The sequence below is a fragment of the Acomys minous genome (assembly GCF_964271855.1).
Source record: "Acomys minous genome assembly, chromosome: 4".
In the NCBI taxonomy this organism is placed as follows: Eukaryota; Metazoa; Chordata; class Mammalia; order Rodentia; family Muridae; genus Acomys; species Acomys minous.
In genome coordinates this window covers 52845341-52867131 of record NC_140486.1, presented here as the reverse complement: position 1 = coordinate 52867131, position 21791 = coordinate 52845341, and the positions used below count along the sequence as shown (strand labels likewise).

The 21791-nt window shown below is 48.2% G+C and overlaps 1 protein-coding gene across 3 annotated transcripts in view; it reads right to left on the bottom strand.

Moving 5' to 3' along the window:
* The window catches only part of GYPC (glycophorin C (Gerbich blood group)), a 43107-nt gene extending 22664 nt beyond the window's left edge, over positions 1-20443 (bottom strand). Inside the window, exon 1 of one of the 3 annotated variants that reach the window (XM_084780615.1) lies at positions 20112-20443. Coding sequence is in view for 2 of the 3 variants with exons in the window: in XM_084780613.1 (XP_084636739.1) it covers positions 17244-17321 (78 nt within the window). In the remaining variant the exon portion in view is untranslated. The other 2 variants (XM_084780613.1, XM_084780614.1) reach the window with 2 other exon arrangements.
* Positions 20444-21791: the final 1348 nt, after the last annotated feature.

Sequence of the window (21791 nt, the reverse complement as noted above, 5' to 3'; positions counted from 1 at the left end):
CAGGCGCACACACCTGCACACAAGTGTCCATTACACGCATACATTTCAGACGTACAGTGAATAACTTTAGTGGTCGTAGTGGTACCTGAAGATGACGTTCCACGAGTCCTACACAGACCATCACTGACTTTCTAACATCCAGCGGCCTGGCCCCACTCCTTCCTCAGCCCCAAAGTATCACTCCACTCTACCCTGGGGAGTCACAATTCAGACTGTTCTCCTATCTTCAAACATGGGCTTCATGAATAAACTCCTGTGACACTTGTCACATCAGCGAAAACACCCTGTGCCACAGGCATGGAGAATGTTTCCTGTGCTTGGGGGCCATCATTTTATAACTAGCAGATACAGGCATACTTGTCCCCAGAGTCTCCATTTCCAAGTCTGAGGGCTGCTTCCCGAGTGGACATACCTTTCAGTAGGAAACATGAAATAAGCCTGGTCTGGCATATCCCATGTGGAGAGTTTGTTCATATTGGGGTGGAAAGTGCCATTTTATGAATGTGCGAGAAGGGTGGTGGAGCCCCAGTGTTGGGGGATGGCCTAATGTATTTTGATGTTAATTACTGCTTACTGTCTCTGTGACTTACCTTTTGCTTAATAAAAAGCCATTCCCCCTGGGCAGGGCAAAAGAGATAGGTGGGGCTAGGAGAGAGAGGAATTCTGGGAAAAAGAAAAGAGAGACCATCATAAGGAGAAGGAGAGAGACCTGATGAAGGGGAGAGAGGAAGGTCACCATGGGTTAGATGGAGGAGAAACACATGGCCGGCGTGGACGGAGAATCTGGCCCAGATGAAGAACATGAGCAAGTATATAGCATTATAGATGGGAGGTAGCTTGATAGAAATTATTAGAAACATATGACATGGGATTGGGGCAGGTATGTGATACCTGCCCCACTATGAAAAGTAATTTAGAGGATTGATATCTGCCCTGCTCCAGGTTAACTCAGGCTATTTTAAAATATAACAAGTATCTGTGTCTTAATTGATCGCTAGCTGGGCCTACAGATAATACTGGTAATACGATAATTTTGAAAACATTACCCTAGTTTTAGGGTCACGGGGAGCCTGTCTGATACACAATACACCTGCTTCACAGTTGCTCCTGAACCTGCTCAGATGAGGCAAGGCTACTTTGGAGGACACTGGCAGAGCCTAGGGTGCTTGCTTTTGCAGAGGTGGTGACGGGATGGCCCTTGGCAAGCAACAGAGGCTGTGGAGGTCAGGCACAGGAGCCATTGGGCTTTGGGGGACCAGTTAGCCAGATGTGGCCTGGGACATTTTATGCTGTTGCTTGTACCCTGATCTCAGCTACAGAGTCCATAGTTAACCCATCCGTGAAGCTGGCCTCCTCCTCCTCCTCCTCCTCGGGGAGCTGTAATGGACTAGGCTGCATCTGAACTTAGAGGATCTATCACTCTGTCGGTTTAAGTGAGGAGGAGTTGGCAGAATGTTTTTCCCCACAGAGCTAGAGAATAAACAGTTTAGGCTAGGTCAGTCTGCGGCAACGGTTCAACTCAGCCATCACGGTGAAACAGCGCAGCTACATTCTCGTAATGCTTTACACAAACAGGCAGCACGGCTAGGAGGAGGCCTCGGGGGATGGAGGCTTACCTTGCACACACAAGGACTCTTCAGTTTAATCCTAGAGCCCATGCAAAAATGGTAGCACAAGCTTGTGACCCCAGAGCCAGGAACAGGGGTTCAGGGGTGGGAGAGGACGGGCAGATTCCTGGGCCTCTCTGGCCAGTCAGCCAGCCTAGTTGCTGAGTGCAAGGTCAAGGAGAGACCTTGTATCAAAGGAAGGACATGGTGGTGCCAAGGATTGTTCTCTGTCTATACCTGCATGTGCACACACATGTACCCTCACACAGAAACATACACACTAACCTGCCCACACATAGACACTAACAAACAAACAAACACACACAAAAAAAGAAAGAAAAATAAAAAGAAAAGAAACCAGGTAGTGGCTTGAATGTTAGGTAGCTTACTGTTTACAGATGGGAAACAACAGGAAGGAAAACAAAACAAAACAACAATAACAAAACCACCAGCTGGATGCAGAGGGAGCGAAGAATATTAGCCATTTCCAAGGAAATAATAAATTCTGATAGGAAGGTTCTGGGGTGCTCGTGAGCTGGAAACATGGGCTCCCAGGGAGTCTACATGTTTAAGAACAGCATGAGCCGCCCCGCCCTTGACTGTGCTGTCCTCAAAAAGGCACTTCACTTCCTCCAGCAATGTCCGTCCTCTCTGTGGACAACAAGCATCACTTCATTCAAATGTTTAAAAATAGAAGGGTTTTGAGCTGCCTCGAAAGGATCTGGGATTCTTAAGTAGGAAACAACCCAAGGGTAATTACCGAAGCCTGACACAGACCGACGTACTTAGCTTTTTGGGAGGAACTCTCTTTCAATCTTGTGAATGAAAACCTTTTTTTCTAAAACGCCTCGTTTCCTGCGCATTTGAGGGGTGGTGTTGTGGAGGGGTTCAAAGACAGTCAGGGAGTTGTGCTGAGTTCAAACCATTGCCCCCCCTCCCACTCATGGGGTGTGTGTGTGTGCGTTCTGTGTTCCTTCATAGGGCATGGCATAAATCACCACTCACTGCATAGGAGGATGCTCCTGGAGGCCAGGACGCTTCTGCACGGTGCAAGGACTTTGCGCATTAATTCACTCCCTTCTCTGTTTGGCGTCCTTCCAGCTCACCCTGACTCCAGTTACTCTCCAAGTTATGCCACCAACCAACATAGAAACACCAATAGCTTCCTTCTTCAAACACAACGGGATTTGTGTGTGTGTGTGTGTGTGTGTGTGTGTGTGTGTGTGTTCAGGCACATGCGTGTGGTTGTGCATGTACATGTTAGGGTATGTGTTCAGGGCGGAAGTTGAACCTTGGATGTTGTTCCTTGGGTGCTGTTCATCTTGCTGTTGAGGTAGGTTCCCCGCCTGGCCCCGGGCTCTGTTCTTGTGTACGTGAGGCCAGCAAGCCCCAGGGAACCAGTAGTCTGCACACGGATTACAAACCATACCATGCATTCCTTGTTTGTTGTTTTGTTTTTCGAGACAGGGTTTCTCTGTGCAGTCCTGGCTGTCCTGGACTTGTTGTGTAGACCAGGCTGGCCTCGAACTCACAGAGGTATGCCTGCCTCTGCCTCCCCGAGTGCTGGCATCAAAGGTGTGTGCCACCATGCCTGGCTCATGCCACGATTTTCTAAGGATTAATTGCGAACCTGTATCACCATGCCATACTTTTCTAGAGATTAAACTTAGGTCCCCCTTGGTTGCATAGCAAGTACTTTACCTTGAGGTCTATATCCCCAATCTATACAACATTTTGGTTCAATTAGGTAAAGCTACATCATGGAAAGTAGAAAACCAGTATAACTTAGTATTAGCTAAAGTATATTTACTGAGTATATTACTTCGAGCTATTCTTCAAATACCCAGGTGCCCATTTAGCTATTAACTCAGGCACTAGGAAGACGTTAGGCAGTCTGATCCCAGTGCTGAATGCCCTTCAAAGAATGGGGTGTGTTGTATTCCAATCATGATGCGTGCCTGCTGCTCTGTGGGCAGGACCACTAATTATCGTCACGTCTTAGTCTAGGGAGCCATGGCAGGGTGGCCCAACACAACTCTGTCTATAATCAAGCACAGATGCATGAGCTAGCCCACCAACATTTGTAAATAAACTGTTTCTGTTCTAGAATTATCTCTCCGGCTTCTCTTTCAATTTCCCAGGCTTTCTTTGTTTTTTTAAAGTATGTAATTTATTGAATTAATGTATGAATGTGTGTAAGTATGTGTGAGTGTGTGAGTGTGTGCATGTGGGTTTGCACTCATGTCTATGAAGGTACCTGCAGACGTCTGAAGAGCATTTCAGATCCCCTGGTGCTGGTGTTATGGCTATTAAGGGCCACCTGAGGTGGGTCCCGGGATCTGAACTCAGACCCTGATGATTGCACAGCAAGAGCTCCTAACCACTGAGCCATCTCACCAGCTCCATCATTTCCAAACTTTTTTCATGGTATCAACCTGGGGTTGCTGAAGTTAGGTTATGAATATTCTTCAGAGGGAGGGTAGGAACAGGAAGAGATGAGCAAGGCAATAACAATCTGGATGTAATGTGAATAAATTATAATAACTAAAACATTTAAAAAAGAATTTTCTTCATAAGCTGGTGGAGGCACACACCTTTAATCCCAGCACTAGAGAGGCAGAGACAGGAAGATCTCCGGGTTCGAGGCCAGCCTGGTCTATAAAACAAGTTCTAGGGCATCCAGGGCTATACAGAGAAACCTCATCTTGAAATAAAACAGAAAGACACAAACAAAAATGAATTTTCTTCATGTGATTAATTGGCAAAATGGTACACTGGGGTCTGGACAAAGGTGAGCGATGAACCGCAATGAGAACGTTTTACAATTCCATCTGGCAGAGATCAGTTATCTAGAAGGCTCTGCTGAGATCCAAGCACATGGGTCTTCATGGAGAGCAAGGCAAACAGTGGGTAACTGCCCTGGCTCTGAGAGTCACTGGGCCACACACTGCACATCTGTCTTAAGATAGAGTCATCACAGGGATCCCACGGAGGCGCGGTTCACAGTCCTTTCACTTCCTACTCCGCTGTCTCACGTGGAGATCTGTCTTTTGCATTTGTGTACTTCAGCTAGAATTGTTACCGTTGGTGCCGAAAAATAACTAAGAATAAAAATAACTGCAGTAACGTTTTGAGGTGATACCATCATTTTTGTGAGTGTGCCTTAGAGTGGGGCCTCAGGTGGGAAGCCATTTCTTTTGAAGTTGCAGGGACAGATGGCAAAGATGCCAGCTCTGTCAGATGCACCTGAACTAGGCGAGGCTGTGCCAGGTGTTCCTAGGTGAGGCAGACTTCCTTCGTTCTCGCATGTTTTTAGGTCTTGACTTCCTAACCAGGCTCCAGTCAAGACAGTATCCATGCGGCCCTGTGTCTCCTACAGTCTCAACGTAGACAGGACTCACTGGATTAGAGCCACTGTTCACCACCTGGGAGGTGGCTCAGCAAGTAAAGTGCTTGGCATGGAAGGCTGAGACCCTGAATTTGAATCCCCAATACACACACAAAACTGGGTGTGGTGGTATGTCTGTAATCCCAGCACTCCTACACTGAGAGGAAAGGCAGAGACAGAGGAGTCCCTGGAAGCTAGGAGGCCAGCTAGCCTGACTTGCACTGTGACAAAAAAGCAAGGGACCCTTAACTCTAACCAGGTAGAAGGTGAGGGCAGACACCCAAGGCTGTCCCCTGACTCACACAGTGTGCTCGCACACACACTTACACGTGTACACAGCTTCACACACGGTGGCTCCTGCTGGAGGCATTTCCAGGAACAAGCAGAGGGCATTAGGCTCTCCGTACAGTAGCCCTAGCAGGCAGCTGCCCACTGCTTCCCCTTTGGGGGACTTGGGGCGGACTCACTGATAGGACCTACACAACTACAAACTGCCACAGACAGCATTAACAGTTGCTGTCACAAAGGGGCACGCCAAGATGGGTTGAAGTAAGGCTTTTCCTTTTTTCTTTTTGCACTGAAATTGGTAGCATAGGCCCCTTGTCTCAGCTACCCGGTGGGTTGAGACAAAAGAGTCTCAAGTTTAGGCCCTGCCTGGATGAGTCGTTGACACCTCCCCTTAAATTTTAAAAGAGCAAAACAAAGATGTTGAGTCCAGCATGTGCCTAACATGTACAAGATTCCAGTGACATAAAAAAGAAAAGGGGCGTGGGAGACAGCTGGGTTGTGGTAAAGTGCTTGCCCCCCAAACATGAGGTCTTGGGGTTGATCCATAGAACCCACATAAAAAGCCAGTTGTGATGGTGCACATCTCTAATGCTGGTGCCGGATACAGTGGATAAGAATCACTGTAGTCTAGTCTAGCCAATCACTGAGTCCAAGTTCAAAGAGAGACACTGCCTCAAAAAATAAAGTGGGACATGACTGAGGAGAACAGAAAACATGGACCTCTGGCCTCCACATGCATGTGCATATATACATGTGCTCCCCCGACCCCTGCCCAGATACATAAACACACATACACCACACACTCAGCAAAAGAAAAGAAAAGAAAAGAAAAAGGAAGAAGATGAAGAAATAAAGGCTCCTGGGGCTGTGGGAATGGCTTTGGGTCTTCTGAGGGTCAAGCAGAAAGCTCCAGCACAGCAGCTGATCATGTCCTGGGGAAGAGAAATCCTGGCACCAAGGCTGGAGTGTGGATGATACTTGGGGATGGGAGTGTGGGTGGAGATATGGCCTTTTGAACCCTATGTGACACCTTTGTAATCTGGAATTAATAACCTCTGCATAGACGGCACTGTGGGTGAATGAAGGACGGCATACAGATCCTTGAGTTGGAAGGCGTGGGTCCTTGCCATGTGCCACTCACTGCCTCCCCTTGTATGCCTGGGCTAAGGTCCTGGCCTTGGGCTTTGCCAGTTTCTGATTGTGGTTAAAATGCCAACATCCTCCATAGGCTTGTGTGTTTGAAAACTCCTGGTCCCTCACTGGTGCTGTCTTAGAAGGTTGTGAGCCCTTGAGAGAAGTAGGCGGCTAAAGGATTGCCTTGAGGTTTATGGTCCCTTGCCACTTCCTGTTTGTGCTCTGCCTTCTGACGACAGTAACAATGTGACCAGTCTCCTCCTGCCTCCCCGCCTTCCCAACCTCAATGGACTAAATCACCTTGAACTGTGAACCAAGACAAACTCCTCCTCCCTTAAGTGGCTTCTTGCCAGGTACGAGCACAGCAATAGGAAAAGTAACTAACACACTAGACTACATACAAATGCAAGAGATGGGTACAACTCTTACGTCAGCAGTTCTCAACCTGTGGGCCTCGACCCCCTTGGGGGTTGCATATCAGACATCCTGCATATCAGATGCTTACATTACAATTCATAACAGTAGCAAAATTACAGCTAAAAAGTAGCAGTGAGATAATCTTATGGTTGCGGGTCACCCCAACATGGGGGACTGTAATAAAGGGTCTCAGCAATAGGAAGGTTGAGAACCACTGCCCTAGACTGTCCATCAGGACCCTCTGCCAGTCCTTTATACCTAACTTCCATTTACCCACAATCCAGTTGTGGCTTGTGTGTCTCCTAAGCACATCTAAGCCGCTCTCTTCCCTAAAGGGTATCTGTCCTCTTACACAGCACCTTCCACCCACTGACCTACAGCAGTTTGGTGAATACAATTGCTTCTGGGACAACAAACCACAATTCTCAAACTTTTAAATGAAGAGTAACCCAGCTTCATGGTTTAAGAAGCCAAAGCAGGGGCTGGTGAGACGCTCTGTGGGTAAAATTGCTTGTCACATCTGCAATCTCAGCACTCTTATGATGATGTAGTGACAGCCCTGGAAGCTTGTGGACCAGCTATGCTAGGATACATACAGAGAAGCAGAAATAAGAGAGTCCATGCTTCAGTGAGGCGTAAGGACAGAGCTGGGAATTATCCTGACCTCCACGTGTGTGCTGGAGCGCGTCCCCACTCCATTCAACAGCAACAAACAAAGTCTTTACAAAAGAAGCCAGAAAAGTAAGAGTCAAAGACAGTAGCACGGAAGCAGACAGGCAGAGAGCTAGCGAGGGTGCCAACCATTGCACAGTTCTTTGCTCTTGGGGAAACCCTCTTTCTGTTAAATATTAAATATTATATTTTATGGCTGCAAAGACAAGTGTGCTCTTTGTCATTAATGGATCATTTTCTTCTTTCTGGTTTTTTGTTTTGTTTTGTTTTGTTTTGTTTTTGTGATCCTCTAGCAGCTCTGTGAGCTCTAATTCCTGTGTCCTGGGGTGGGTGGGCCTGGCTGAACCCCTCCCCCACACTCTCAGTGAAGTGGGTGAGGAGACAGGAAAAGAGGAGGAGGGGACAGGCAGGGCTGTCTGCAAAGTCCCCTGTCACCTCCCTGGTTTCAGAGCCATCACACGCAAAAGGGAGATAAAAATATCTCCCCTGAAGCTGCTCAGCACTGAAATGAGATAACTTGTGCTGCAGCCAGGCAGTGTCGCTCTGAGTCAGGGTTAGAGGCAGAGGAGGAAGGTGAAGAGAAGTACAGCGCTGATGAAAAGGAAAACGCAAAGAGAAAATGAAAAGGGGGGGAAAGAAAAAGGAAACCACCTGACTTTCAGTCATGGCTGAGATTAATTTTCCTAAAATGAGAGTCCCTTCAGAAATGGAAGGAGAGCCACTTAGAGAGCGAATCAGCAGGGCAGGAGCCACTAAAGCAAGGGCCTGGCTCTCCTCATAGCACCCCTCAGGAGCCTGCTGTATGGGCACCAGGAGGAGAGAGGAGAGTGTAGAAGAAGAGGGGAAAGGAAGGAGGGAAAGAGGAAGTCATTCTTCAGGAAGTAGTCATCTCCAAAAGGAGGAGGAAGAAGAAGAAGGGGAAAGGAGGAAGAAGAGGAGGCAGAAGGGGAGGAAGGAAGGTGAGGAAGAGGCTTGCCACTCGAGAGAGAGAGAAGCCAAAGCCTGGGCCACACTGTGGTCCGCTCAGAGGGTAGCACAGGGGAACAGAGACAAGAGGAATGCTGGCTGAGAAGACACTGAAGGGCAGATGGCCTCGAGGTCAGGAGCTGGGAGGAGGAGACGCCCTAATACTAGAGGGCGGGTTAAGAGGCAGAGCCAACAGTTGCTCACAGTACACTCTGGGCCACTGATAAAAACACAAAGGAGCATGCTGGGAGGCTGCTCTCCCGGCTCTGAGGGAGCACTATGCTCTGCTCTGCTATGCAGTGCTATGCTATGCTATGCAGAGCTGTGTTGTGCTATGCTATGCTATGCTATGCTATGCTATGCAGAGCTGTGTTGTGCTATGCTATGCTATGCTATGCTATGCAGAGCTGTGCTATGCTATGCTATGCTGTGCTAAGCTGTGTTGTGCTATGTTAAGCTGTGCAGTGCTATGCTATGCTATGCTATGCTATGCTATGCTATGCTATGCTATGCAGGGCTGTGCTGTGCTGTGCTGTGCTATGCGATGCAGGGCTGTGATATGCTATGTTGTGCTATGCAGGGTTGTGCTGTACCATGCTGTGCTGTGCAGGGCTATGCTATGCTGTGCTATGCAGGGCTGCGCTGTGGTGTGTTATGCTATGCTATAGGAGGAGAAGGACCCTGTGGGAGGCTGCTCTCCAGCTCAGAGGGAGCACTACCATGGTGTGGGAGGGGGAGGACACTGTGAGGGCCTCCACTGTGAGGGCCTCCACAGAGTGCTGGACTCTGCAGAACCTGATACTCTGTGCTCTTTTCTTGCAGGCAAATTTTCAGAAAATTGACATATAGAGGAACAGCTGGGAAGCAAGGATGGAGTGGGATGGTGGGGAGCAACTAGGCATCCACTCAGGACATGAGCTTGTATCTGACACCATACTGTGAGAAGTTATTTGCGCGTGTGGCAGTGTGCAGATTCACCTGTGTACACGTGCACATGGAGACCACAAGTTAGATTTAAGTATTGTTCCTCAGGTGCCCTCCATTTTGTTTTGTTTGTTTGTTTGTTTGTTTTTGGCAGTGTTTCTCATTGATCTAGAACTTTGCAGTAGGCTAGGAAGGCAGGCCAGTAAACCTTAGGGCACATGCCTGTTTCCACCTCTCCAAGGTTAAGCCACCATGTATTACTTTTTATTTTATTTTATTTTTGACATGAATTCCGAGGAATGAAACTTACGTCTTTGTGCTTTTAGTGCATGCATTTTAACTGACTGGTTTATCACCCCAGCCCAAGAAATGTTCTATCGATCAGGAAATATTTGATACACCCTTCATATAAAGATCACCATCATCCCCTGTACCAGTGAGAAATTTGGAGTTTTGGTTTCTTTAAAATACAGAAATATTATAAGAATAGGCTTTTGTTTTTAATCCCAGTTATGGGGACATGGCTCTGCTTCACACAGGTGGCTATGATTTGCCTCGTGCTCCAGCAGAGGCGTGATTTTGCCAGCTGCAGATAGTTCCTGCAATTGTGTGACATTTGGAAGCCTGGAGACTTTTCAGAGAATATATAAATGCTAGGACCCCGAATGGGATGGCGGGTTGTCGTCTGGCCACTGGTTGCTGTTGGTTGAGGTTTGTCAAATAGTCGTGCACAAAGAAGAAATTAGCCTGACAGCGAAGATCAAACTCGCTCCAAGGAGCTCGATGCTCCTAATCAGCAAGAAGTATTCTAACAATAATGATGCTCCCTTTTCACTCCCTGACTTCATTCATGGATCTCTTTTCTTTCCTCTCTATCCTTTTTTCTCTTATATCTAGTGTTGGTGTGTGTGTGTGAAAGGATGGGAAAGCGGTGGAAGAAAGAACCCACAAAGCTAAAAACCCCCGGCTACAATCCCCTTAATTAGATAAAGACCAGCTATAAAATTTTGGGATTCAATGCAACGCGACAATGAGGGTGCCTTGTTAATACACAAGGAAACAGCAACAGTAGAGCAGGAAGTAAGCACACTACCTCCAGGCCCCTGTAGGACAGCCAGGGTTATGTAAAGAGGCCCAGCAACTTGCCCAAGGTCATGGCTGCCTCAGAGCAGCTCCAGATTCCAAATCCCATTCACTAACTACTACTGCCAACCTCTTCAACACTAGCCTGTTAACAGAACCTATTTGTGCTCCATAGTGTGGAGGAGGGCATGAGAGATGGCCCAGTAGCTTGCCTCAAGCATGAGGACCTCAGTTTGACTGTCTCAACCTATGTAACGAAAAAAATAGGGGGGCTGGAGAGATGGCTCAGAGGTTAAGGGCACTAACTGCTCCTCCAGAGGTTGTGAGCCACCATGTGGTTGCTGGGAATTGAACTCATGACCTTTGGAAGAGCAGTCAGTACTCTTAACTTCTGAGCCATCTCTCCATCCCCCTCAAATTGTCTTCTAACACACACACACACACACACACACACACACACACACACGCACACGCGCGTGTGCACACTAAACAAATAAATAATGTTAACAGCTTCCAAGGTAGATACTAAAGGCTGTCCTTTGGCTTCCACACACAGATGCACACACAGATGCACACACAGATGCACACACAAGTATCCCCCATGAACATTTGATCTCCCACACACGTGCTGCCACAGTCACTACGGAGGGACCTAAATTCGAAGCCTCTAGCACTACGGAGTGAATTCTGCTGCTCAGTGGGCACCGGAACTGCTGACTTAGGACCCAGCACAAAGGACAGAGGCATCATTGCTCTATCAGGTTTGGCCTGGAAAGCCATCCTTTCCCCCCATCTTTTCTAGGCCCATTTGCTACTTCTGAAATGTGGTGATTCTCCAGCCTAGCGTTCTAGGTAGTAGAGCTGGGGTTACAGGTCGGCTGGAAGAGGATGCCCTCAGGAACATGATCAGTGCATGAAGGAGCATGTGGGAGTGGCGGTGATGGCTCTCTGTGAAAGGTGCCCATCAGCACCACCGTGCAAAGTAGAGATAGGCAGCCAGCTATGTGAGCGTGGGCCAGGATGGAAGGGGATACCCGGGCAGTGTGCACCACAAGGACGACCCGAAACAGAAGCTCCTTCTCTTAGCCTGGAAAGGAATCATCACCGAAGAGAAGCAGTGTGTGGCTTAGAGCGGAGAGAGACACGCAGAAATAAGACTACACAGCAGTGAGCGGTGTCGATGAAGGGATGGGAAGGTGGCTCAGTGTGTAACGAGTTTGCCACACAGTCGTGATCACCAGAACCCACGTGAATTGCATAAAAGTCAGAAGTAGCAGTGTAGGCACCTGAGGCGACAGGGAGATGGAGGCTGAGACAGGAGGATTCCCAGAAACTCCTGGGCCAGCTATTGTGGCTTAGGAAGTGGTCAGTAAGAGAAATCTTGTCTCAAAAAGGATGGAAAGTGAGGACCAACACCCCATGCTGTCTTCTGACCTCCACACACACACACCATGGTACATATGCATCTGTATACACACATACAGGGAGAGGGGGAGAGGGAGAGGCAGAGACAGAGACAGAGAGAGCGTGGTGTGAATGAGAGGTGATGGAGGTGAGGGTGATGGAGGTGAGGGTGATGGAGGTGAGGGTGATGGAGGTGAGGGTGATGGAGGTGAGGGTGATGGAGGTGAGGGTGATGGAGGTGAGGGTGATGGAGGTGAGGGTGATGGAGGTGAGGGTGATGGAGGTGAGGGTGATGGAGGTGAGGGTGATGGAGGTGAGGGTGATGGAGGTGAGGGTGATGGAGGTGAGGGTGTGGGGTATCAAGGCAAGAGAAAGAGCAAGGACCTCAGGGTTTGAGGCCAAAGGGACAGTAGGCCCTTTCCTAAGCTGGGGGGGGGGGAGGGGGCTCCCTTTGACATGGACGCATCTGTGCACAGGGCTTTCTAGCATCTGGTGTGAGGTCTTGTCCAAGCCCCACCTACCCCCAGTTGGAATCCAGAGCCTTGGGCTGGGTTCTAGCCAGCAGGCGGGAAAGAGGCCATCGTCTGTTTCTACCACAGGCTAAAGAGTTGTACAAAAAACATTGTTTTAGAAGAATGTACATAAATTAAAATTTATAACACTGAGGGCAGTGGCCAGCACACCCCCAGAAGGTCAGATTATATAAGGATCTAAAGGGAGCACCAGGCCAAACTGTGAGGTGGGGGAGGGGGAAGGAGGAGGGGGGAGAGAGAGCGCGCGCACACGCAATTCAGCGACTGTGTTCTTAGCAGGCCAAGCGTTTGGTGCTGCCTCTGCTTGTTTCGATATTGTCTTCTTTACTGGCCGTTCAGTATATGTCAAGTTCTGGTCTAGGAGCCATAGGGGTGACTTCTCAAAGACACCTGAAGGGGCTTCTGGCCCTGGAATGGTGCCATCTCTGGGCTTTAGCATGCTCTACATAATCACCACCTGTTTCTGAATGGCTCCCTTGACAATTCTTTGTGCTAGGCCCCAAGGAGGAGAGAGTGGGGTCAGGGGAGGGTGTGGGCACAGAGCCACTCAGGAGGTCAGATTCCTTAGAAGGGGCAGATGCAGGGATCCACTGGGACTGCAAAGTATCCCCTGTGTAGGTTTGCTTGGTGGCTGCCTTCCAAGACTGGGGGATTTTTCTTTCTTTCTTTCTTTTTTTAAATGGGTTGGACTACACAGACAAGCCCTTGATAGACAAGGAGATGTGTTGAAGGGAGGGTATGCAGGCAGTTAGGAGCTGGACACGAGTTGTTAGGAAGAAGTGAAGCTGGAAAGGCAGACAACGTGGGCAGATGCGCGAGGGCCATCAGGGAAGGGTACAGGCCGAGTGGGGCAGGTCTGACCCCGGGAAAGGGAGAGATCAGGTGAGTAGGTGGTCACGGGTCATGGCTGGGACACAGGCCTGGCTGAGGAGCTGGGGGATGGCTGACAGCTGTCACCCAGGCCTCTGGTTTGGCTAATCAGATACAGTTCTTGCCTTGCACGTGCTCACTGGCAGCAGGCCTTTTAGTGCACTGACACCCACTCAGGTGAACCTCAGCTGTCTGTGCGGGTCTGACAGCCTCTGTCTCCAGCCTGGCTTTGTACATAGTACATTAGAAGCCTGAGCCAGGCAGTCCTCTCTGGCCCTCCAGATTTCTTCGGCCAGATTCCCATTATTTCAACCATGCTGGGGTGATGCAGGCAAGGTCCATACAAGGGCTTGACCTAAAAACACTAATGCTAGTGCTTTTGATAATGTTACACCAATGATAGTGTAGCAAGGACACTATTGAAAGTAAGAAATAACAGCCACCTGCTGCTGGGAAACTGCTGGGAGCACCCACACCTGCAACTGTTCTCGCTTTCTCTGAGTCCCCCACTGCTGGGCACGTCCCCCAGATGAACACCGTGAAGTTGGCTGCTATTCACACCAACAGAAGAGAAGGCAGAGATGCTGAGATATTGTGATCCCCTCCTCCCCCAAAACCAGTGAACGCCCAGGTCTGATAGCACACATGGACAGATAGACAGAGAGAAGAGGGATGCAGTGAGCTCTGGCAGGCACTCCCCCCAAAAGTCATGGCATGTCTCTTATCAGGGTCATAAAACACACTCAGGCTGTCTTCTAATTAGAGAGGCATATTCCAAAGTGACCACATTCCTTTCCTGTTAGTTTAGCTGAGATGGTGAGATGACCAAGCAGGTGGGCGCTTTGCCATTCCCATGAATGGCCGTGGGCATTGGAGACTGGAGTAGGACTGGAGAGATCGCTCAGCCCATAAACTACTTACTACACAAGAGAGAGCCCGAGTTTGATCACCGGGACCCATGTGAAAATGCTAGGTGTGGTGGTACATATTTGTGAGCCCACTGCTGGGGAAATGGAGAGAGGTAGATGCGTGGAGCTCACTGACAAGTCAGTCTGGCCTACTCACCTACCTACTCATTGAGTTCCGGTTAGTGAGAGGACCTGTCTGAAGCCAAAGATGAACTGCACCTGAGAAACGGCCTCAGAGGCTGTGTGCCAGCTCGTTTTCATGTCCTGCCCCAAAGAGGTGCACCTGGATACACATGAGCAAACATGTACACGCACACACACACACACACACACACACACACACACACACACACATACATACACACATACACACACATACACACACACACATACACATACACACACACAAACAAACTGCCATGACCTTCAGGAGGGCAGTTTCTGAATAACATTTTAAACACATAAAATATTTGTCTTATAGATTAAACCCACTTTCTCCTGAAAGCTTGTCATCGAGTGTAGGCCAAGTTCTACTTACAAAGATCAGCCACCCAGAGACAAACCCAGAAGGCTTACTTAACCTCTTCTTACTCACTGTGGCAGCAGTTACCTACTTCCACTGCACGCGCGCGCACACCCCCCCCCCAAAATGCCTCTTGCCCACAGCCCTCCACTTTCCAGAGCCTTTCGCCAGCCTCTATAATACTTGCCCAACCAAGGGTACCTTGGGAAAGGGCCAGCACTTACTGTGCCAGCCCCATGAGCCTCCCAGGGTCCCCAGCATCTAGAGTGATTGCGCAAGAGTTGAGATGAAATTTCACTTGGCACCCTTTCTGCCTCTGCCAGCGACAGCAAATTCTATATAAAGCTGCCAAACCTGGCATCTCTTCACTAAGCACTGACCCCTTCCATCCAAGGGCAAGACTGCCCATCCAAGACTGCCTGTGCATAACTTGCTGGTAATAACGGTCACAATCAGGCCTGGCAGAAGCCCTCAACCTGGCAGGGTCAGGGCAGACCTGACACAGGGAAGTCAATTCTCTCTGCTTGGACCTCAGGCTCTGAGTAGCTACAGCACCATCATGGAGACAGGATATAGACACATCCTGTCTGAGCTAGCAGCAAGAAATAGGGCCCCAGGGGACTCCCAGAGCGGGGGACCCTGCCACAAATCCAACGGTTGTCAGCCTTGCAAGAGAGGTGTTTGGCCTTATTGGCCAAGCCAGATCTGAACCCGTGATGTGATGTCAGAATATTGGTGGCGGCTGGAGTCAGGTAACCCCCTGTAGACACCTGAGTCTGAAGGGTCTGAACACCGAGCGTCTGCAGCCCGGACTTCCTTGGTGCCCGAGATGAAATGCATGCGGCACTCCTGACTTCCTGTTCTCTTAACCAAGGCCCTAAGCATGTGTTCACACACGTGCCCGTGCATTCACACATTCACACACACACACACACACACACACACACACACACACACACACACACACAGAAGCCTGGGTCAGACACACACTGAAAATAAATGCTGGTGAACTCTGCCGATCCTCACTCACTGGCAAAGTTCGCCTCGGGGGTGCTAGACAATTGTAAACAGCTGGTACATCTCTGCCTTCGGCTCTCGGGTATTTGTACGCAGCAGCTCATTCTTACAACCCAGTGAGAAACAGTCTACGAAGATTCTCACGTTGCGGATGCTGAAACTTGCACTGAGATATGTCACAGAGATGACCCCACTAGGTGTGACATACAGGGTAGCATGTACTGGTGACACCCATGGGCACACTGCCACAGACCGCACAGCGTCGATACAAGGTACTTCCAGCCACACAAGACAGGGGTCCCAAGAGGCCTCCACCACCTGTATTTACAGGACTTAACCAAAGAATGGTGGCAGTTGGTAGAGTGCCAGCCTCACATTCAAGTCCTACCTTCCCTCTCTAGTGTGGTGTAAACTCTGTGAGGTGCCACATCCCCACGATCACAACACTTCCGAGGTGGAGGTAGGGGGGATCAGAAGTTTAAAGTCATCTTCGACGACATGGCCTGGCCCCATCTACAAACTAGCCTAGATTACATAAAATCCTGTCTCGAAAAAAATAAGTTAAATTAAATAAAAAATGAAAAGGTCTCTATTATCCCTTATTATTTTACTACCGTGTTAGAGAACACTGTGTAGGCTTTGTGTAATTCCTCTCGGAGGTGAGGGGTAAAAATAAACAGTTGTGTTCTTTTAAAAACAAAAATTTAGACTGCAAAAGTCCCAAAGCAGAGGCAAGCAGGGCGGGGAGGCCCATCAGTGTTTCCAACATCCGGAGAGGCTCACTGCTCTTGTCACTAAGTTAAAGTGTTTAAAACGACAGTCATGTTTTTGTTTGTTTGTTGTTTGTTGTTTTATATTCCCAAAGAGTCAAGGAGAGCAGATTCCGCAAGATTTGTGCCTGTCCCAGGGCCAGTGGGGCCAGAAGGAGCTGTTGGAGTTTCTTGGAGTTTTCCCGGAGTTTGCCCGGGATCTCTGGTGCGAACTTGACCGGACCGCTACCTCTTGCCTTAAGAGAGGGTGGGGGTGGGTGCCTGGTTGCTGAGGGCTCGGCCTCTCCCTCTCTCGGGTCTCGGACCCTTCCCAAGCCCTACACAAAGAAACCGCGCGCCACCGCGGGGCTGGTGGCCTCTCTGGACTGGAGGACATCCACCCCGCCAGGGCGCGGGGCCCGCGGTTCCCCTGGCTCGGACCCCGCGCGCTCCGTGCGCCACAGTGCGGCCCAGGTCAGGCCGAGATCCGGGACAGCCCGGGTACTCACCCGGGCGCTCGGGAGGCGGCGTGCTGTCCAGGCTGCTCATCGCCACGCGGCGGGGAGAAACGCGGTGGGGAGCACTGCAGTGGCGGGGGTTCCCAGCTCCTGGACCACGAACCGGGCCAACAGCACCTGAGGATCCAACTCCGCGCGCCTCGCAGAAGGGAGGGGTTCCGCCCCAAGATAGGCACACTTCAACTATTTTTTTCTACAACTTGGCCATGAGGTTTCCACCCATTTTTTTTTTAAACACATACCCGCCCACTTCCGAACGTTTTCTTCTGCGCTCTAACTTTCTGCTCAAGGCTCACAGTTCTCCGTGTTTCTGTTTCCATCTGCCAATCTCAGATAGAGAGCTTGCAGTTAGAACCACCCTGTGTGAGCGCTGGAAAAGTCCTACATGAGACCCAATGGCCTGGCTGGGCACTCTCCAAATAGGGGCAGACAGGCCTTTCAAGCCTGGCTTAGATGCCTTGTAACCAAAACCAGTCTAAACATTTTTTTTTTCTTTTTAAAATGATTCCTCTTAACTAATATTCGTTGTTATGTATATTTACAGGGTATGGCACAGTATTTCAGGACATAACATAGGCTGTGTTCTGGTGGTGTCCTTCGGCATTGCCTTTTACCACTCTTTTACTTAGGGGGACATGAGCTGTGTGTGTGTGTGCGTGCGTGCGTGCGTGCGTGCGTGCGTGCGTGCGTGTGTGTGTGTGTGTGTGTTTGTGTACACCAGTCTCTGTCTTAGAACCACCTACCCAATCTCGCTCTTTCACTAGTCAATAATACTTGCTACTGGACTTTTCTAATTTGAGATGACATTTTAGATTCTACAAGACAGATATTTGTATTTGCTTTTCTGGCTTAGTTTACTACACAGAATGCCTCCCACTTCCACCCTCTCTATGGCACGTGACAGGGTTGCTAGCTTGTATCATTATCTTTTTTAAAAAAATGTTTTATTATTAATTTATTTAGATTCCATCTCAATTGTTGTCCCCTCACTTGTATCCTCCTGTTCCTCCCTCTCTCACCCTATTCCCCTCCCCTAGGTCTGTGACAGAAGGGGACATCCTCCTCCACCATATGGTCACAGCCTATCAAGTCTCATCCTGGTAGCCTGCCTATCCTTTCTCTGAGTGCCACCAGGCCTCCCCACCAAGGGGAAGTGGTCAGATACGGAGCACCAGAGCTCATGTCTGTATCGTTATCTGAATAATGCTGTCACCTTGCAAGCAAGAGGCCCTGAGTTCAATCCCAGTGTCACAGCTACTGTTCCGTTGCTGGGATAAAATGGGAATTTGCCCGATTTGAGGGTACATTCTGCTGTCTCAGAGAAGGCATGGCAGCTCGCCACATTGCATCTACACTCAGAAAGTAGAGAGGGAATTGGAGTCGGGTGCTGATACTCAGCTCATAGGTATTCCCAGATGCTAACCTAATCAATTGAAGAAAAAAAAAAAAAGCCAAATGCGGTGCCACACACATAACCTCAGCACTGGCAAAGTGGAGGCAGGTAGATGTGTTGAGTTGGCTGGCAGGCTAGCCTAGGTTGCTCGGTGAGTTCCAGGTTACTGAGAGCCCTGCTTTAAAAATCAAGGTGGATAGTGTTAGGTCCAGCTGCAAGGCCTGTCTGGCATACCCTGCCCTCTACCTAGGGGTGGGACTTCCCTTCTTCCAGAGACCCTTCACTATATAAACCAGACATTTTGGGTTCCACTGCACCCTGGCCCTTTTTCCCACCTCCCTGCCCTTCTCCTCCCCCCACCCCATCCCCAGCACACACTCTCCCCCCCTCCCATGCTGCTTCCAATAAACCTGCATTTATATACTACAGCTTCATCACCATTAGCTCATTCTGATATCTAATCGATCAGATGGTACCTAAGGAACAGCAACTGAAGTTGACCTCTGACCTCCACATACACAGGCACCCTGTGAACATGAGTATCCAAGTCTCCCATTTTCCCTTAATTTGCCATCTCACAAGCGGCATCGCTGCATCACGGTTAGAAGTGCCTTTAAGACTTTTGATGCACTCAGGAGGTGATGTAGCTGTTCAATTCCAATCAAGATGACCTGTGCCGCCACCCTTGAAGCTTCTTGCCAGAATTCAGCACTAAATTGCGTACTGGTGTTAATTCTGTCACGAGAAACGTTGGTGGTTGCATTAGTTTGTATTCCCTTTGCTGCGATAAAACACCCCAACTAGGGCAACTTGAGGAAGTAAGAGGGGGTTTACTTTGGTCCACAGTTCAAAGACACAGTCCATTCTTGGGAAAGCGCTAGTGGCAGGAGCATGAGGCCTGTTATGGTTATTTTCATAAAGCAGTGTGCTTGCCTATTTCTTAACCCGGCTATCATACAAATAATGAAGACTCTTTTATAACACAAGGCTTCACAACACAATCTGAAAACTTTAAGTCTGTTCTTAACCCTCTATGCTACTTTGTCTTACTCCCAGCAAACATCCCAGCAACACTTGTACTTTGTAGCTCTCCTCAGCTCCAGGTCCTTCCTCCTGATCTTCCTTGGACCTCTCCCAGTCACTGGATTCCTTCTTCCTTTCCTAAGTTTTTCTCCCTTGGCTGGCAGGAAGTCCAGCCCTGTTCTCTTTCCTGCTCATTGATTGGCTGTAACCTGCTTTATTGACATGTCAGGGGGACAATTGGGGAGCAGAGTTTATACAACATTTATACAGAAAATTGTAATTTAAACTACACAATAACCTTATGCCTACACTTCCCCCTTTTAGTCTAATAAAAGGGTCATTTTCTTACATTAACAAACTATATGTAATATAACAATTATGAAAATTATTAGGTAAGACTTACATTTGTATATTTGGCAATCCTTGGATAAACTATTTTACTATCAATTTCTATTACTGTAAACAATTTAAGTTTAGTCTCCACCCCATCAGACACTAAGAAGGAATAAATATGACCTAAGTGGGTAGGAAGTTCAGGCAAGCAGCTTCCAAAGGTATAGACATGATAGACATTTAGCTGAGTGGATAGTCCCTCAAAATTTTATCAGAACTTTAAAGCATCCTCTTCAGGCTTTTGGCCCAGAATATTTGACAGACTTTTCTGTGAAGCAGGAATTATAAAAGATTTGCCTACCTTGTCCTGGCCAAGCTGGTCAGTCGACTCTCATGCATCCATTCTGTTCTGTTTTTACAGTATTCTGTTTGTAATTGACATGAGGACATTTTCTTGTCCAGTGGCTTGCTTGTCGCATATGAAGCCTTTGATGTTCTTCGAAGTAGAATGTGTGTGCTGCCAGGAGCAGACTTGTCTCATATCCAAAAGATGTTATGTTAATACAATCTTTAAATGGCATATTCTGTAGATCTCTGAGTTTTTGAAGATCATCTATGTTTTTATATTATTTGAATTGCTTGTTTCTAGCTATTTTTTGTTATTGTTGTTTTGTTTTGTGTAAGGCGCGGCCGCACTCGGTTAACGCTCCCTCGCATATGCAGACATAGGCCCTCTCAATGCACCCCTCCCGAACAGGGGTATGCAAATGAAGCACTCCAACACGGCCCTCTCGACTGCGGGCATGCTAATGAGGCATGCTAATGAGGCATCCAAATGCAACCAATGAGACTTTGACATGCCACGTACAGACAGTATTTAAACAACGTGCTCGTGGGCATTCGGGGTTGTCGCTCCAGCTTCAAGGGCGGTCCCAATAAAGCTCGATTGAGAAGAATCCTGGTGTCCGAGTCGTTCCTGCTGGCGGGAGGGCAAGACAGTTTTGTTTGTTTGTTTGTTTTGGTTTTTCAAGACAGGGTTTCTCTGTGTAACCTTGGCTGTCCTGAACTTACTTTGTAGACCAGGCTGTCCTTGAACTCACAGCAATCCACCTGCCTCTGCCTCCTGAGTGCTGGGATTAAAGGCATGTACCACCACTCCTTGCTATTTCTAGCTATTTTTTATTGGTCATTCTAAGAAACATATTTCTGTAATTAACTAAACTAGTATCTAACATGACTATGAGTTTGATTGTCTGACTAAGATACATTTCTTATTTCTCCTAAACAATTTGTAATAGCAGCTTTCAAAATGACTGAAACTTAATATTGCAGTTTTAAGAATTGAGTAGGCACAATACCTTAGCATTCTGTAACCAAACATCATCTTAAATCTGTCTTAATATACAAAGATCTATACCAATATAATATTTTTTGCTTATTATTATGTTCTTTTATCTAAAAGTAGATTCAGTAATCTACCCTTCTACTTATTATTCCTATAACCAACCCCTTTGAACAGTAACAAACACCTATGGCCCATACAATGACCAAAAGCCAAACACCACCCATCATGGGAGTGGCACATAGTTTTCTTTTGGGGGGTGGGCCCAAGAAAATTGGAATACTTAACTAGCTGAAACTTTTGCTGTTCAGAGCTCAGTTGAAGTCCCGGCTGGAATAGTCTGTGATGCTGGATGATGTAGACATCCATTGTGGAATTATCCCAGGTGAAGAGTTTCAAGGAAACATTGTCATTGAGGCCATCGGTAAGGCAGGGTCACCTGGGCTACTTGTCTTATCTTTTTTGTGTCTGGTCCTCTTGCTCTGAAAAATATATAAACTTTCAAAGGTATTACACATTTTGTGGTAATTATGTATGGGCCATGCACTGGGCCTTGATACCCTATGAGCATACACAGGGGGAGGAAATCCCCCTCAGGAACAGTCATAGGGGAGGGGAGTAAGGGGAAAATGGGAGGGAGGGAAGAATGGGAGGATACAAGGGATGGGATAACCATTGAGATGTAACAAAAATAAATTA